Source organism: Camponotus floridanus, unplaced genomic scaffold, assembly GCF_003227725.1.
Source record: "Camponotus floridanus strain SB8 unplaced genomic scaffold, Cflo_v7.5 scaffold22, whole genome shotgun sequence".
NCBI lineage: Eukaryota > Metazoa > Arthropoda > Insecta > Hymenoptera > Formicidae > Camponotus > Camponotus floridanus.
In genome coordinates this window covers 257,921-275,438 of record NW_020229348.1, presented here as the reverse complement: position 1 = coordinate 275,438, position 17,518 = coordinate 257,921, and the positions used below count along the sequence as shown (strand labels likewise).

General features: G+C 33.8%; 1 protein-coding gene across 1 annotated transcript; it reads left to right on the top strand.

The window, feature by feature from the left end:
• Nucleotides 1–5,633: 5,633 nt before the first annotated feature.
• Nucleotides 5,634–12,703, top strand: LOC105253639 (innexin inx1). The gene is made up of 4 exons (XM_011261784.3): nucleotides 5,634–7,454; nucleotides 9,764–9,871; nucleotides 10,914–11,069; nucleotides 11,729–12,703. Exons 1-4 carry the CDS (start codon nucleotides 7,206–7,208, stop codon nucleotides 12,305–12,307), a joined length of 1,092 nt encoding a protein of 363 aa, XP_011260086.1. The 5' UTR covers nucleotides 5,634–7,205; the 3' UTR covers nucleotides 12,308–12,703.
• The last annotated feature ends 4,815 nt before the right edge of the window (nucleotides 12,704–17,518 follow it).

Sequence of the window (17,518 nt, the reverse complement as noted above, 5' to 3'; positions counted from 1 at the left end):
GAAAAGGGAAGAAACATTAGAAACGAAGGGAAGAAAAGCAAAAAAAGAATCGAGAAATCTGGAAAGCAGCTGTGGCTTTTAGGGATAATCGCTCGGCTGCAACATCCTGTGTCTCATATTTATTAGCCAGACACCGCGTTTCGTTCTTCTATAACACAAACCCATTTTGCAACCAGCAAAACTTTCGCAAAACGATATGTCTACAAAATTTCACGAGAATTTGTCGTTAGATGTTTCATAAGATATCCAAAAATTATAATAAGTATAATTTGTCCCAGCAAAAAAAAATATTATTTCTTACATTTATTAATGTTAAATAAATATATTATTGTTGTCTTATTTCTCTCTAATTCTTTCATCGTAAAAAATCATTATAACAACAAAAATTTAATAGTGTCGACATATAGGCAAATAAAACCATAATTTATGTAATCAGTCATTTTTTTTAAGCTACATGGTGCAATATTTAATGACACAGGGCAGCTCACCGTTGATACTATGTCTTGTAGCAGCGGTAAATACATATATTTATGCCAAAGACGTGCGGGAGTCGAATGTCAAATGCGTGGATACGATACAAAGTACGGCTCATTTTTCGTCAGGTCGATCACTAACACGATCCACCGGATCTTCGTGAGAATTCATTCAGATGCGTTCGCGCGATACATCGTAACGGATATTCGCATACCATAAGCAACGCAAATTATCTTCACGTAGAGAAGATAAAATCTAAGGTTTAGACGAATGTTGGTACAAACATGCAGAATGATGCGTGTATATCGCATATTCTGGCGCGTCGTATGTCTAGACGATGCTTCCATTTATCTCATATAAATGTGTGGTCAGAGATATACGAGATAAATTTTTTGAAAAGCCAGCCACTCCATGAATAATACATATCGCGACTATTTTAATGTTACATTTACCTTGGAAGAAAAATGCATGGTGATTTAGAGATGTTGGCATTTGAAGCGGACGTTTTAATTTGTTGAATTTAGGAGAGACAAATAGTGAGTTTAACATTTAATCTCATATAATATGATTACATTCATTTTTCTCATCGCACGTTGCATGCGTATAGAATACAACGAACATTAAACGTTGCTATATACGAGCAACAGGTTGCTCTTAATCTATCTAGGGCACCAGATGTATAGCGCTTTGTATATTTCTTCTAGATTTTTAGACATAATGCTTTGTATTACATCTTCAATTGACTGTGTTTGTTGCAAAAATGTCGATTTAAAAAATTAAATATAAAAAATATTATGCCTTTGTATTTATTATTTATATTATTATTTATATTAAATTATTTATATTTATTATATTTATAAAAAAGATTATATCTTTATATTTATTATGGCATTTTTGCAGAAATACCGATGAAATCGATTTGTTGAAACTAGACAGATTTTAAAATATGAAATAAATACAAAGGACCGTAGAAAAATAGACTGACATGTGAACGACTTTCACTTTTGATCTTTCTTTCTGTGAAAGTTTAAGGCTAGGCTATTATTTTTCAAACGTTATAAGGGCGAGGAGACTCGGCCGCACAGCTGGTATGCATTCGTCACAATTGACACGATTGAGCGGCAAGCGGTTCTCAATTCCGTCGACTTCGTCCAACAAACCGGTCTGATGACCTTTAGGTAGTCGACGTCTGAGAGATCGAAATATCGCAGTTTCATGTGTGCGAAACAAATTATGCGGTCGCAATCGAATTGCTTCGTCAAGCAACACAACCGAAATGAAAAAAAGAAAAAAAAAATAGGGAATGGAAGTGAAAGGTCTGCGGAGATTAAGGCTTTCCCATCCCAAAAAAAGCGGATCTAAATTTTTATCTGTTGCGAAATGCTGGCAATCGAATTCTTATCTAATCGTTCACCTATATATTGGTCATTAAGTAAATTCCATGCAGAAAATATATAGAAAATTCAATTAAATTTAGAATAATTAAATTAGAATTTTGCACGAAAAAAATAACGTTGCTTCTACAAGTGCTAAAAAATTTTGTTATCAAAAGCATTTTTGTGTACTATAGAAAATATTATTTTATAAAAATTAATCATCATCAAAAATATTATTTTTTTAAATTGATTTTTAAAATGTCAATTTTTAAAAATTCACATTTTTATTTATAAATTGATTTTTTTGTAAATTAGAACATGCACGAAAATTGTGTATAAAATTATATATTGGATTAAATTATGTAACAATACTTGGCCACATGCATAATTCGTCAATTGAAATTATTATTCTTAATTATAATGGAATAATACATTCATCGATTAGACGCATTATAATAGAATAATTTATCGATTTGGTATCTTATTGTCAATACTCTTTGCGTAGATAAGTGCACATGTATCCACAAGAACAATGCAATGATCAAATACAATTGAGAACAACTGACATACAAAGAATGACAACCATGATGAGAATCAATCTGAGCTGTAATTTTTAAAGGCTTTTAGAAGCCACATAAAAGAAAGAGAGACAATGGACGCATCGCGTTATACATGTGATGATTTTAATAACGTGACGACTTTTAAATAAAATCATATAAATTATATGAAAATTTCGAAATGAGTAAAAACGATTTTTCGATTTCACTTATCAAATTATTTGTCGATAGCATCTTAATCAAGATGACACTTAAAATGCCCATTGATTTTCTATACATGGTATAATCACTAAAGGAACAAATTAATGTGTATTATATTCATTATATATATGTATTATATTCATCAACGATATTATATTCATTCGTAATTCACTAATACTAATCGATTTGATCATCAAATATAAATAGCTAATTGAGTTAATAATGAGTTATGATGAATATTATACGAGATTGATAAGAGTGTGTTCTTTGTTCGAATAATCATCGTCTGCTTTTCAAGAAATTTATAGTTGTTATTTATTTTCAATAAAGACTCGATGCAAAAAAATTTCATAATTTATGTAAAGATGTGTAAATAATAGCTCACGCATTTATTCACGTTGCATAAGATATCCACGAGGTTGTCTTTCATTGCGTCATCTTTCGACCATCTGGTCCACCTGATCGCGTCGACTATGGAGACGATGAAAAACGGATGTGCATACAAAGTATTCGCGGATGTGCGGATTATTACGAACGTCCACTGGCATCTGCATGAATGAAACCGAATCCGTAGTAATTCTCATACTTTGGATGTATTTACGCAAATGAGTCATCGAAAAAGCTCGCGCATGTTGCATTTTCATGTAAAACGTTACTCATCGCTGATACGTGATGCCAACGAATTATGACGATCGTGAGATAATACAATCGATTAAAATCTTATTATATGCAAAAAAATATAATAGAGATATAAGAGAAAAATGTGTACACTAAAACTAACTTGCATTCCATGAAAAATTCACATGAGACATTTTTGTCTCTTCGATTGAAACCATCGTGTATAGAGATGATAACATAAGAATAAAAAAATGGGTTTTCGTGTTTTTCTGGGTTTCCTGTTTTCCTGTCTGTTTACGTTATCTTGTTGATTTCATTCTTGATTGCTGGGTTTTCATATTTCATTTATATTCTTTTAACAAAAAAAAAAGATATATTAACATGCAAGATTTTTCAATAAGTTTTTATAACTTTTTAAAGTTATTCATCACAATTATAAATGAAATATTCTAAAATACATTTGTCTTATTTGAATATTTCTAGACAGAAAAAAGGGCGAGAATGAGAACAATTTGTCAGTTTCGAATATCTGCCTACAACAGTACAGATGTAAAAATAAAAACTCAAAACTAAGCTGGAAAATTCAAAGAATACGAAGAGCCTCACAAGGATAAACGAGTTTTCAACATTTTCCTGTATTGAAAGACTTATTATTTATCTCTCCATTAACGTCCATTAATTTGCGAGAAAAACTTGAAGCAAGTTAAAATATTACTTTGGAATCATTGTAAAAGTTAATGCTTCAATTGAAGAAAATATATGGCTGAATAATAAAACTAATTTTGTAAAAAATAGTACAATGGTTTAAAATCGTTTTATTTTACTAGTTTTATGTCTCTCGACTTTTGATAGAAGTGATATAGTTATCTGTACAATAACAACGATTTAGGAAGATCTTGTTCCGCTTTACACCAGAAAAAATTGTGCAAAAAATTCCTCCTTCCCTGGGAAGGTTTTCAAAATATTTTCGTTTCAATGACAATATTAGTTTGGGGAAAATATAAAACGAGACAAGCTCATTTCAAGCCAGAAATTCTTATGTGCGTGTGTCTTGTATCATATAACTGCCTACTCGCAAATATTTGGGCCTTATGCGAATTCGCTCTTGCACAAATATTTCAAAACGAACGAATAAAATATATGTATTTCTGTGTTATTTTATTACAGCAAAACCAAGAGTGCTTCTGATAATTTTATCAAATTTTATTATTTTATTGTATTTTTATACAAGAAGGATAATATAAAATTTATTAACGTTAGAGGAATAAAGTTCAGTAAATATTTGCATATAATTAATATTCCCATCTCTTGACACGCAGAAGTTTTTCTGAAAACTCCTACGCAAATGGCAATACAGAAAATTAATGTTAATTAATGTTTCTCGTTAGAAATACGTTGGAAATTGTCGCAACTTCTGGCAAGGTAAAGATAAGGTAAACATCGGAGCCGAATCTTTCAATGTTGTCAAATGTTTTTGTACATTTCAACAGTTCAAATATTTTATAACATTTCTTTATTCTTCTTTAGCTACCGTCTGTCTCTCGCATCCTATCGCACGGTCTTCTTTGTTCATGTTTTCACGCGCCGTTGACAAATACAAAAGGTATGCTGCCGATTGCAGGCCACGAATGATCGAAATGATTTACTTCCATGAATTATGTAACTGGCGATTGTAATGACGTTTCTAGCGAAGATTAAATGCAGCTCTGATGAAGAATCTGATGAAATCATAGCAAGATGTAATAGCGTAAGATAAAACTTATACAAAATAATCGGTATGTGTGTATTTTACATCTCCTTAAAACATATTTTATTGAGCAACAAGTTTATACTAAAATATTTTAACGAGATGCGCATCTCGCCTGCGATTAATTAAAATGCCTATCACCTACATTTCGTAATATTACACCATATTATTTACGAAACTTGGCCATATACGTTACGCGCGTCCGAAAATGCACGCGACTCAAAGGACCAGGCCACAAAAATCTCTCGTGTCTCTCTCTCTTCGATCGCTCGCGCGAGGACTAGGGGAGCTATTCATCCCCAAATATATCCTGGCGTTAGACGGGGTCGTCCCCTATTTCCGAAGCAAATGCCGCTGTGAAAAGGACGATCATGGTAACGGTAGTAACGTCGGATGGACGAGAGCGCGCGCGCACGGATGACAGATACTGTAGAACGGCATGCATTATAGCGTACAAATCGAGAGGCGCGCGTCGGCCCCTTCCCTTTCCAACGATTCCGTATTCCCCATCCTCGGGCCCATCTCCCCCCTCGTCCCCTCCCCCCGTTCCATGTGTGTCGGCCGCTCTGGCCTCCCTTGTACGAGTCGAGAGTCCCCTTCTCCGCCGCCTCTCCTCTTGACGACACAACAAACAACCGCGACTTCTCGTCAGTCGCCGCTCAAGATATTGCTACGTACGCACGTACGAATACGCATACACGTGTCGGCACTCGTTGCCGCGGCCGTCTCACGGTATTTTTGCGAGAGAAAAAAATTTATTCCTCGACGAGAAAGAGGAGACGAGAGCCTCGCTGCACGATTTTGTTGCGCGTGCATGGAAACGAAAGTGAGGAGGGGGACTTGGTCGAGAAGGGGGATGGAAAAAGAGTAAGAGAAAGAGCAAGAGAGAAACACAGTGAGAGAGATGGAGAGGGGGGTCGGCACGATTGACAGTTGGTAGTTAGTGTCGCTTCCTCGATACGCGGCCACGTTGCGTTCGCTCTCCCGATTCGATTCTCCGGAGAATCCGAAAGAAATAGAGGGAGGAAAGAGCGGGAAACGGAGGGAAGGGAAAGAAATTAACGTCCTCGAGAAGGGAACACGAATTCCTCTACGAGCCCCGCCGGTCTTTTAGCTTAGCTTACCTCGACGCGCGTTCCGCGACCGCGAATGGGAGGGATCGTTTGAGAAGCCGAGGATAATCGTCGGTCGAGATCGAGAGCGCCCGAGGAAGAGGAGGAAGGGCAAAGATCGCCGGAGATCGCGAGGGAATCTCGCGTTTATTTACACGCGAAATCGCACAATCACGCGCCGAACGCAGAAATTCCGTGGAATAATTATCCGAGGAAACCGCTCGACGAGATTGCCTAAGAGAACACGAAGCTACGCAAGGAAGTCTCTTCAAACTTGTTCGAAATTGTAAGAAAAAGATATATCAAGAGAGGGAAGAAAGCGGAAGTAGCGGAGATAAGAAAAAGGCTCCCGCAGACGGAAACGACGATAAAGAGAAAAGGAGAAAAGGCGCTCCTCCTCTCGTTTCTTCCCCCGCGAATTTTTATTATTCCCTCGCTAAAATGATTCACGCGAGCTTGTGAACCGAAAGCCGCCGATCTCTTCGCAGGAGGAACTGGAACACGTCGAGGACTCGTCGGCAACTCGTCCAGCGTGGTTCGGTGACCTATCTCGCCCGGAGAGCCGAGGGGAAGGAAGGACCCCCGGCGGGGATACAGAGGGGTGGAAGGAGAGAGAGAAAGAGAGAGAGAGAGAGAGAGGCGGGAAAAGAAGGGCAGGGTTGGAGAGAGAGATAAAGAGAGGGGGCAAGAGGCGGGGGGAAGCGAAACGGCGGGGCACTGCGGAAGGCGAGACGGGAGACGGAGGAGAAAAAAGGAGGGAACACGGGTAGAGGAGGCCGCGTGGACAACCGTGCACGCTCGTGTCTCTCTCTCGTTTCGTTTTGCTGCCTTCGTTCGCGCGAGAACGCGGTGGATGAGCTACGCTCGTTAGTGCCGGTTGATGGTACGTCTTCGTGGTCGTCATCGTGCTTGAAATTCCTACGTAACGGAAAGAGAGAGACCTCGGAACCCGTCTATTCGCGCTAACGAATCGCACGTGGTGCTCGTGGCTGTGGCGGCAGGATAATAGCGGATGAGCGGGTGTTGACAGTTGACGCGGTCAGTTATCATCGTCTTGGAGAGACGAGGGAGAGCGTTTCACTTCAACGTCCTCGTGGCATAGCGAGATCCCGGCGCGATCATGTATAAGCTACTATCGGACCTGAGCCGTTATTTGAAACGGCAGGAGATCATCACGGATTCTATGGTGTTTCGGATGCACAACCACTTCACCACGGTGCTGTTGTTCACGTGCTCGATACTGCTCACGGCCACCCAGTACGTCGGTAACCCGATCTCCTGTATCACCCAGGGTTTGCCTACGCACGCCATCAACACTTACTGCTGGATAACTTCCACCTTCACTATGCCGGATGCGTTCAATCGACAGGTGCGTGTGTGATTTTCGATTGTGTACCTATCCTCCGCCGATCGCCCCTGATCCTCGCGGGATCGTCGCTTGTCCCCCTTTCTCGACAATCTTCTCGTCAAACTGATACTATCGCTACCGCTTTCGTGGATTCTAATTGATTATCGTTGAAAACGCACGATGTCCTTACAATTATCTCTGCGTTAACAATCAGTCAATATGTCAAGGTAAACAGCATTTAAAAAAAACCGTTAATAGAGTTGTTGACACATAATGCAAATCAAGTGACACTTTTAGACTCTTTTTCTCGAAATTTGTTTGCAACACTTTTACATTAAATCTTTGAGATACGTAAATCATCGATCTTTATATTCTTGAATTAAATGTTTTAATTTTTTTATTACACTCTTTTTTATAAACCGAATATTTTATTAATGAAAGTATAAATACATATATTATTACTTTTGATAGAAGATTGTTGAGAAAAATGATTAATAGATGTTTAAACGAATCAGAATCAAAATTTAAAAAAAAAGACTATAATAATTAAGAGTTATATTTTGCGCAGGTGTATTAGATTAGTAGGCGTATCTAAAGCTGACTTGGCAAAGTTAATGTTATATCGTTATAACACAGTGTATGTTATATATCATATTAAAACTCTAAGTATATTTAAAATAACTTAACTATTAAGTATATTTAAAATCATCATATCATTGTATAAAATCTTGTTTAATCTTTTAAAATAATTAAAATATCTATTAATTATTTGTCTAAATTGACGTATCGCAATTTTTTCCTATCTCGATTACATCATCTTGCATATAGTATTGCTTTTGATATTTGATATCCGCGTTTTGCTGTTTATAGAGATTTATTTGTTACGTTTACAGTTTTGATCCAACAAGTCTCAGTAGCAGGTAATATAATCAGTATTTGATTTCTGCACGCGATAAATCTGGATATATAATTTCCTACGTATATATCATTTTTTACGCATAAATTTTTTTGCGTATAAAGACACTTTTATTTAATCAATCTGTCTATATAAATAATCGCGGCATCGAAAGATGCTATATCAATTTTACCACTTCATTAATTATTCAAATTCTGTGATTGAAATAAAGTATCGAGAGATTAGCATTTTTTCGGGATATTTGAGATATTTGAGATATATACAAAAAAAATAAGTGATGAAGAATGAATGAAATGCCATGACCACGGCTAATGATAACGGAATGATTGATTCAAGATTAAGTGAATGAAGTTACAACTTTGTTATTTGAATGCATGCAAATTTTGAAGAATCATCCTACAAAAGATATTAGATGATATAAGATAATATAAGTATTAGATAAGATAGATATTAATATATAATATATATATATATATATATATATATATATATAAAATAGTATTAGATAAGATTAGATATTAGATAATATAAATATCTAAAAGAAATGATTAGTAGTTAAAATAAACATTAGTGAATAAGTAAGATTATAAATATTACAGTAAGAAACATTTATTTATAGTCTTACTTATTCACAAATGTTTATTTAAATTACTAATTATAATATTATTCACTAATTATACTTGGAAATTTGTTGATTAGCTAAGTATTTACAGATGAATAAATCACGGTTGCCTCGTTTCAAATCGCAAAAAAAGACGATAAAAATTAACATATTGATTGTGCGAATTTTTCTCGATTAACTTTGCAAAAAGCAAAAACTTCCAACTGCTACAGTCGATGCAATCTTTAATAAATACACACATTTATCATCTCTTTTAAGAGATTAGCTTTATATATTGGCGATATAACTCTTTTAAAATCGTTCCTTAAGCGCACATGTATTCATAAAACGAAATCTCAACTTGTTCTTTAAAACAGGAATAATGTTTCACATTTCGAATTACTAGATTTCATGTCTTAATTCTTCAAGACACAGAAGAGTATATCATACACAGTGATATTCTTATTGAAATATACTCTTGAGATATTTTAATTTGCAAGAAGGAAGAATAAAAAAAATGAATATATAATTTGCTATTTTTAACGTGATAAGTTTTATGATCAAAACATCCGGATAAATTCCTGTCAGTCTTCTAAAAAACATGTAATTCTTGTTTCACATAAGTTAATTAATAAGAAATTAATTTATTTATGCAACTGCGCACGTTGCAACACACGAAAATATTGTTATAACGATATACATAGATTAGGATAATTTTTTTCCTCCTTATCAATATGCAAAAGGAGTCAAATGGAACTCCATTGTGCGATAGTGTCATCGTTATCATCCTTCTAAAGTATCGCCTGTCCACAGGTCGGCCTGGAAGTCGCCCATCCAGGAGTAGCCAATGACTTTGGAGATGTCGACGCGAGGAAATACTACACGTACTACCAGTGGGTTTGTTTCGTGCTGTTTTTCCAGGTAAGCAAATCTTTTTATCGGCAATCTACCACACGTGCTACGTGACATACGCCTCGAGTCGCGCGCGCCAGACAAGAAAGAGATTCCCCCTCATCCCTCCGAATCCTCTTTGTGTTCATCTGTCTGTCTTTTCGCGCTTATCTTTTATATCTGGTCGACTGCGGCCCACGTGGATCTCTCAAGCGTGAGAGGTCTTTCAGCTCGTTAAATATATATATATGATTTAAATTGCGACTATTAAAAGATAAAAGTTAATCGATCATTCGCCAATCACTTTTAAATCGATGATATATTAATAGAATTTTCGAGTTTAGGTTTAGAGATTAATATGCATAATTATCTGTAGAAAAAGATTGCAATTATCTGTCAAGAAAAGATAGACAACAAATTTAGCAAATAAATATAACAGGATAAAACATATGTTTTGCTCAGCGCAATTTCGTGACAAAAAATTGTTGAATATAAATTATTCATAAAAAAGACAGTTTCTCTGTACATGTAATTTTTACCATTTATAAAATGCAAAAATAAATGCGAATTAATTTCATAAGATTTTATATAAACATATATAGTAAAAATCTATCTCTTATTTATAGTTATTGATATATAGTGATTTCTTTTCTTTCCTTCAATGCACAATATTAATTTAATCATCCAATTGATCCATTTATTTATTCATTCATTCAGTTATTAATCAATTGATTTGAATATATTACTTATAGCGATAAATTTCTCCTCTTCAATACATAATATTTATTTAATCATTTATCCATTTATTTATTTATTTATTCAGTTATTGATCAGTTAATTTGATCATGTTATTTATAGTGATTGATATTTCTCTTCTCTCCTTCAATACACAATATTTATTTAATTATTTATCCATTTATTTATTCATTTATTCAGTTATTAATCAATTGATTTGAGCATGTTATTTATAGCGATTAATATTTCTTTTTCCTCCTTCAATATACAATATTTATTTATACATTTATACATTTATCCATTTTTTAAATATTTATTTATTCCTTTATTGATTCAGGCGATTTTATGTTATGTACCGCAATGGCTGTGGGGCTTGTGGGAAGGCGGTTTGATGAATGCGCTGGTCATGGGAATGAATCACGGCATGGACACCGAGGAAAACATCACCAAGAAAAAAAGCGCTCTCATGGATTATTTGATACAGCATATCAGGGTAAGTGTAAATAAATCAAACACACAATTCACTAAACAAAGCATTAAAATTTGCTTCGTCTCGGTAGATAAGATATTTAAGAAGTAGTAGTAACATGTGAAAGAAGAAGCAATAGGAGGAGCAAAAACTTTCCTTAGATAACTCGTTATTTTACCGGTGGTCATTGATAAGTAGCTGGTTTACCTTTGAGCAACACGTGTCTTTGCTATCGTTAAACTTATCGTCTCTCTAGTCAGAATGTTTTCAAAGCATCCTTGAGGATTGAAACTAAATCTACAGATATCTAATCGTTGAATATAAATTATGTAAAAAAAGATTCAGAATATATATCACCTATAAAATACGAGAATAAATGCGAATTAATTTCATAAGATTTTATATAAACATAAATATATAACTAAAGATCCGTATCGATATATTAAAAATAATCTTCATTTTCGAAACGTGGAATGGACTTAGCCTCTCATATTTACTTAGATTACAACATGCTATATTTACTTGGTAAATAGATTATGCGAGATATCGCGATACCGTTTAGCCGGAATGTTAGCTGAGACGACGGGCATGTCACATGAGAGAGGGAGACGAACTGCGTTAAGTCCAATTCGCCCTCATTGAGTCCAATTTGCCTTAATTCAACGCTATATTACTGCTTGCAGAGTCACAACACGTATGTGTATCGGTACTTTGTCTGCGAGATCCTGTGCTTCATCAACATATTCGGTCAGCTTTTCCTGATGAATCGATTCTTCGACGGTGAATTCTTCAGCTACGGTCTGCGAGTGCTGCAGTTCTCGGAGACGCCCCAGGAGGAACGCGTCGATCCTATGGTCTACGTATTCCCACGTGTCACCAAGTGTATCTTCCACAAGTATGGTGCCTCAGGCACGATACAGCAGCACGATTCCCTCTGCATATTGCCGCTAAACATCGTCAACGAGAAGACGTACATCTTCATCTGGTTTTGGTTCTTCATCCTGGGTATCATGTTGTTCGGCCTGTTGATATACAGAGGGGTGATTATCTTTGCACCGATGGTACGACCGAGGCTGCTGCACCTATCGACGAGATTGCTGCCGATCGAGATCTGCCAGAGTGTCAGCAAGAAGGTCGACCTCGGTGACTGGTGGATACTCTATATCCTCTCGACCAATATGGATTCGCTCCTTTACAAAGATTTCCTTATGGAGTTCACGAAGAAAATGGCTAACACCAATTCGAAGTCCGCAACCGCGTAAACGCAGATTAGACGCGTACTTTGACATAGTTTGCACTTTCGTTGATGTATAGTATGCGCATATGTATAGGACGAGAGAATTACTTAGTTTAAAATCGATAAATACGGACTGATCTTCGCATCTTGCGATATGCTCTTTTTCTGATCATGCGTTCCAACAAAAATCTTCGTACCATTGCATTATGATTTACATATAGATATGTATATTTACGAAATATCCTCAGAATACTCTTTCAGGTTTTAAAATAAATTAACGATTAAAAAAACGATATGTAACGATGCGTACTGATTGCGTATTCATTTTTTTACAATGTATTTTGTAACACTATGTTATGGATACGCAAAAGGAATTGAGAGTTAAAAAATGAATTTTCTCTTTATTTCTATACGTGTGATTTAAGATTTTATCTTTTAATGCGTATAGATAAGAAATATTATCACTTATGTATTATCGTCATCTTTTTTTAATCGTTAATTTATTTAAACATTGAAAAGATATTCCGAATCATCTTGTATATAATTAATCTTTTCCAAGCGATCATTTTTCAACATTTTAAACATATGTATCTCATCTTTTCCACATTCAGTGGAAAATTATAACACGCATGTATCTGTATTTTGCTCAAACAAATAATTCAATTTAATTATATATAATATGCAAGGGTGACTTGGGAAAGATTAACGCAATAAGATTATACTCAGTCTCGAATGAGATTTTTAGTGAAATAATTATACATCTAAAATATTTACTACATAAAATTAAATATTAGTATATAATAGGATATAACGATTCATTCGAAGAAAAGTATTATTTTAATAATTCCAACAATATCTTAACGCGTGGACAACGTAAATGGGGAATTTAATATTATAGCACTCGTCATGTATATAATAGACACATAAAGGGTGTTAATATTTAAATATTCTTCCATTATTAAAAGCAGAAGAGAAAGAGAAATAATTTCGAAAACGTTATGTAATTCACAATTATTTTTTTTCTTTTGTCTAAACAGGACTATCATTTATTTACTGTATAACATATAGAAAGAAAAATAATTTCGAAAACGTTATGTGATTCACAATTAATTTTTCTTTTTTTTTTCCTTTTTTTCCCTTTTTTTAGGATTATTGTTCGTTTACTGTATAACATTTTTTCTTTGTTTTTAAGAGTTAAGATATTAAAGTTGGTTCGAGTAATTAACAACTAATGGTTCGAGATGAATCTCTTTAAAGCCTGTTAACGGTTAGATTATACACTTTTTTCAAAGTCATCACGACTAACGAACTAATATCTTGAACACTTTGGGAATAAAGTAAGAGTCATTAGGCTTTGAGCAACTGGCGAATGAGAATAGTATTATTGTATGATTTTTTCACGCGATTAATCATTTATGGAGCAAAATAATAGTCTTCAGAGGCATAGATGCGTTTATAAAAGAAAATCTTAAAAGATGTCCTTTTTAATTCGTATGCGCCAAATTGCATAATTTTCTAACGTAGTCTCTTTTTCCTTAATTGACATACATAGAGAACAACAGTTGCGTATATCACCGATAAACAAACTGTTGGATGAATAAACATTGGCCAAGAATTCCACGACAAGTTTGTTGTGCAAACAAGCAATTAATTACTCATAGAGTATCGATGAGTATTAGTTTCATGTATTATTCGTATAAAAATCATACAATTATACTCTCATTCGCTGGTTGCTCAAAACGTAATGACTCTTAGTTTATTCCCACAGTCGTGTTCGAGATTTTAATTCGTCAATCGTGAAGACCTTGAAAGAAGTGCAGCGTGTAATCTAACCGTTAACATCGGATTAAACGATTTCCTGCTGCTTGTTTGCATAAAACGACCGATGAATTTGCAATTTATCGTGACATGCATGTTACGAACTTGTCGTGGCATTCTTAGCCAACGTTTATTCATCCGACAGTTTGTTTATCGGTGATATACGCATAACTATTGTTCCTTATACATGTCAATTAAGGGAGAAGAGGCTACATTAGAAAATTACGCAATTTGGCGCATACGAATATCTATTATTAACTATGTATGATGCGTGTTTCACAGTATCAACTTTAATTTTAGCGATACAGTTTAGCATCGACCTTATCCTTTTTGTTTTCAATTTTTCCATAAGCTTGCTAAATTTTCATGATATGAATATATATTTCTATTTTTATATAAAGATATAAATTTTTGTGATCTCTTGAATATTAAAACATGTGGAATATTGCATTAAAAGAAAAGTTGCAATAAAAGTAAATACAACTTTGTTGTAATATTTCCTAAGAAAAATCAACTGCGAATTTGTCGTAGAATCTGTCATCGAAATTAAGGTCGAGGACTTTAGTATTATATAGAAAATATCCGATATATTATACACAGGATATCTCTATTTAAAACATATCTTTTTCCTTGTAACTGATACGGAGAAATAATTATTCTTACATTAAGCTATATCCAGACGCGTTCGTGCGTTTGTATACTTTCGCTGCCAGCAGATTGCGTCATCTTGTACCGCAAGAAAACCGCGACACGGCCTAGCGCGACTAGTAATGGTCACTGTACGAAGTTCGCGGTGACTAAAAGTATGTCTCTTTCACGTGTAAAGTATTTTTATCTTAATCAATTCAGAGTTCATACATCAGTTACACTTATATGTGCATATTTTGTATTCTATTAGCTTATGTAAGATGTGATAAATACATAATGTGGTAACACGTTTGAGAGACTAAAAAGGAATAGAAATTATTGAGAAATAAAATAAGAAATTTTATCGCCGGCTTGTTCGTTCTCGAGCATCGGTGCATTTTGTGCAAGATTCTTTTGCCCATTTGTGTTCCACGGACAACACACGTTGCCGAGATAAGACTTCCACTTAGAATTGTGGATTTTGTTCGCGTTTATAACTTTTTAGGATATATATTAGAATATATATTATACATTATACAAGCCTGATTGTATCTATACAAGTAAAGGTGTGTAAAGATTAAATTCTGGACAATTTAAACATGAGAGTTTATTTTTTTTTCTTTGCTTCTCGCGTAATATGTAGGACAATGCGGAGATTTCAACGCCACGTTTGTCGATACGCGACCTATAGTTGAGATCCGTACACATCCCGACATTCAGATTACATATATATATGAGGCTAAAGGTTTATAAGATAGTTTCACAATGTGATGACAGCCGAAGTAATTTTAAGTAAATTTGACGCCTCATCTTTTTATGTAGAAGAAAATGAAAAATGATTCACAATACTAATGCAAATTTTTAACTGGACCCGCCTATTGCATCATATTGTGAAATGTAGGATATATTAAAGTATACGAGTTGCCATAAAATTAATAAATATTACACTGGAAATTTTGTATTTTCTTGATAATAATTTACGATATTTTCCCTACATTTTAAAATTTAATAAAATATATTCAGCAATACTTGTCTTTAATTGATTTCTATTTTACTAAGTTTGAATTTAATAAATAAATTATGATTATATATGAGAATAAGCGGGTTTTTAATTTTCACATAAAATTGTTATAAATAATAAATTTAACAAAACTTGTCAAGATATTTAAAAGCGAGAAATATATATTATTATAGTAGAAGATATTAAATTGTGCACAAGAGGATTGTTGCTTACATCTTGCCAGACACATGCATTATACATGGCATAAAAATGCATGGCATGTGACATAAAAAGAGTTTTAAAATACTTCTAGCATTTGCGATTTAGATAGGTGTCGTGCAACCGCATTCAAACAATTAGATGACGCATTTTTCCAGGTTTACTTGTGAATAAATTAAACCTCAACTGATAAGTTACGTATTACACAGACAGACTGTAACTATACAATTGAAATTGAAAAAAAAGACATATAATCTAAACAAAAAGTTATAGGAAAGAAATTAACAAATTAGCCGTAATCAAAAATTTTTGTGTATTTTTTTATATTAAATTAACGATAATTTAAATATTTCTTAAGCGAGCCAGTGTGTTTTTCTTTCAAGTGTCACAAGTGGCATCAGTGTTGACTGTTAAGATAAAACGATATCAGGAACGCGATTCAATTGAAGAAATAGCACGTCGTGGCGCGTATTCCTCTCTAAAAATAAAATATTATTTAGCGAAAGAGAGAATACGTTATAGAATATTTGATCGACATGTTTTACGTATCTTTCACAGAGAACCAATCAGTTTGGCTTCATTTGACGCGCTGTAATTCCAGCGCATCTGCTATAACGATTCACGCACGTTTATAATTAGTTGCGTGACAGACGAGTGACATTATTTACACATGGTACATATGGTTTACACATGAACGATTGACGTAAGAATTATTACTCGCATGACACGATTGCGATGTTCACATATCGTGGCAAAAAAAATTATCGAAATTTCCCACAGCAATGATGATCATGATGCTCCTGATGTTTTTTTATAATTATCGCTAATTAAGAAATTGTGAGAAATACACGAGAATCTTGTAAAATTAACTTCGCTGATTAATCGATTGACGCATGCGGCAAAATTGGCCGGAAACTCGACAAATGTGCTAAAATAATAATAAAATTAAATTAAACAAGACCGAACAAGGCAAAATCAATTATAGATGTTTTTCAAATTTAATGCATTTAAATTTAAATTAGATGTTCTGAATTATTATTTCTTTAAAAATATAATTATGTAAATTCTAAGCTTTATCTTATCGAAAAATATACAATTTATTCTTATATTAAAAAAAGCAATTATATTATATTTTTAATGCTTGTCGAAATAAGATTACTTTTGACCATAGTTTTTTGCAATTTTTATTTAACTTTATTTCAGCTTTAAATCTCGGATTTGTGATAATGTTGTAAAAGGAGGATTTATATATTTTAACTACATTTTATATCTATGATAAATTAATCTTTTAGAAAATAAGATATAAGAAATATAAACTCACTTGAATAAATAGCAGAGCTTATGAAAGACAACTGGATGGCTTTGTTATAGGCGCCCTCTGCTCAACATCTGTTAAATGGTCGATATCTGCGTCGGTATATATGTTGTTCGACTAAAATTACCGACTATTTGATTGCACAATATCAAGGGAAAACGCAATAACGTTTTAAGAAATTTGAAAAATCACAGAAACTATATTATTAAAAAATAAAAATTAAATTTCTAAATAAATATATATTCTTTTTTAAAAAG

Excerpts from the sequence above, each read along its gene's own strand:
- LOC105253639 (XM_011261784.3), top strand. The coding sequence starts at position 7,206 with ATGTATAAGCTACTATCGGACCTGAGCCGTTATTTGAAACGGCAGGAG. Across the intron at positions 9,872-10,913 it reads GTTTCGTGCTGTTTTTCCAG|GCGATTTTATGTTATGTACC; the intron begins GTAAGCAAATCT and ends TTATTGATTCAG. Across the intron at positions 11,070-11,728 it reads ATTTGATACAGCATATCAGG|AGTCACAACACGTATGTGTA; the intron begins GTAAGTGTAAAT and ends TACTGCTTGCAG.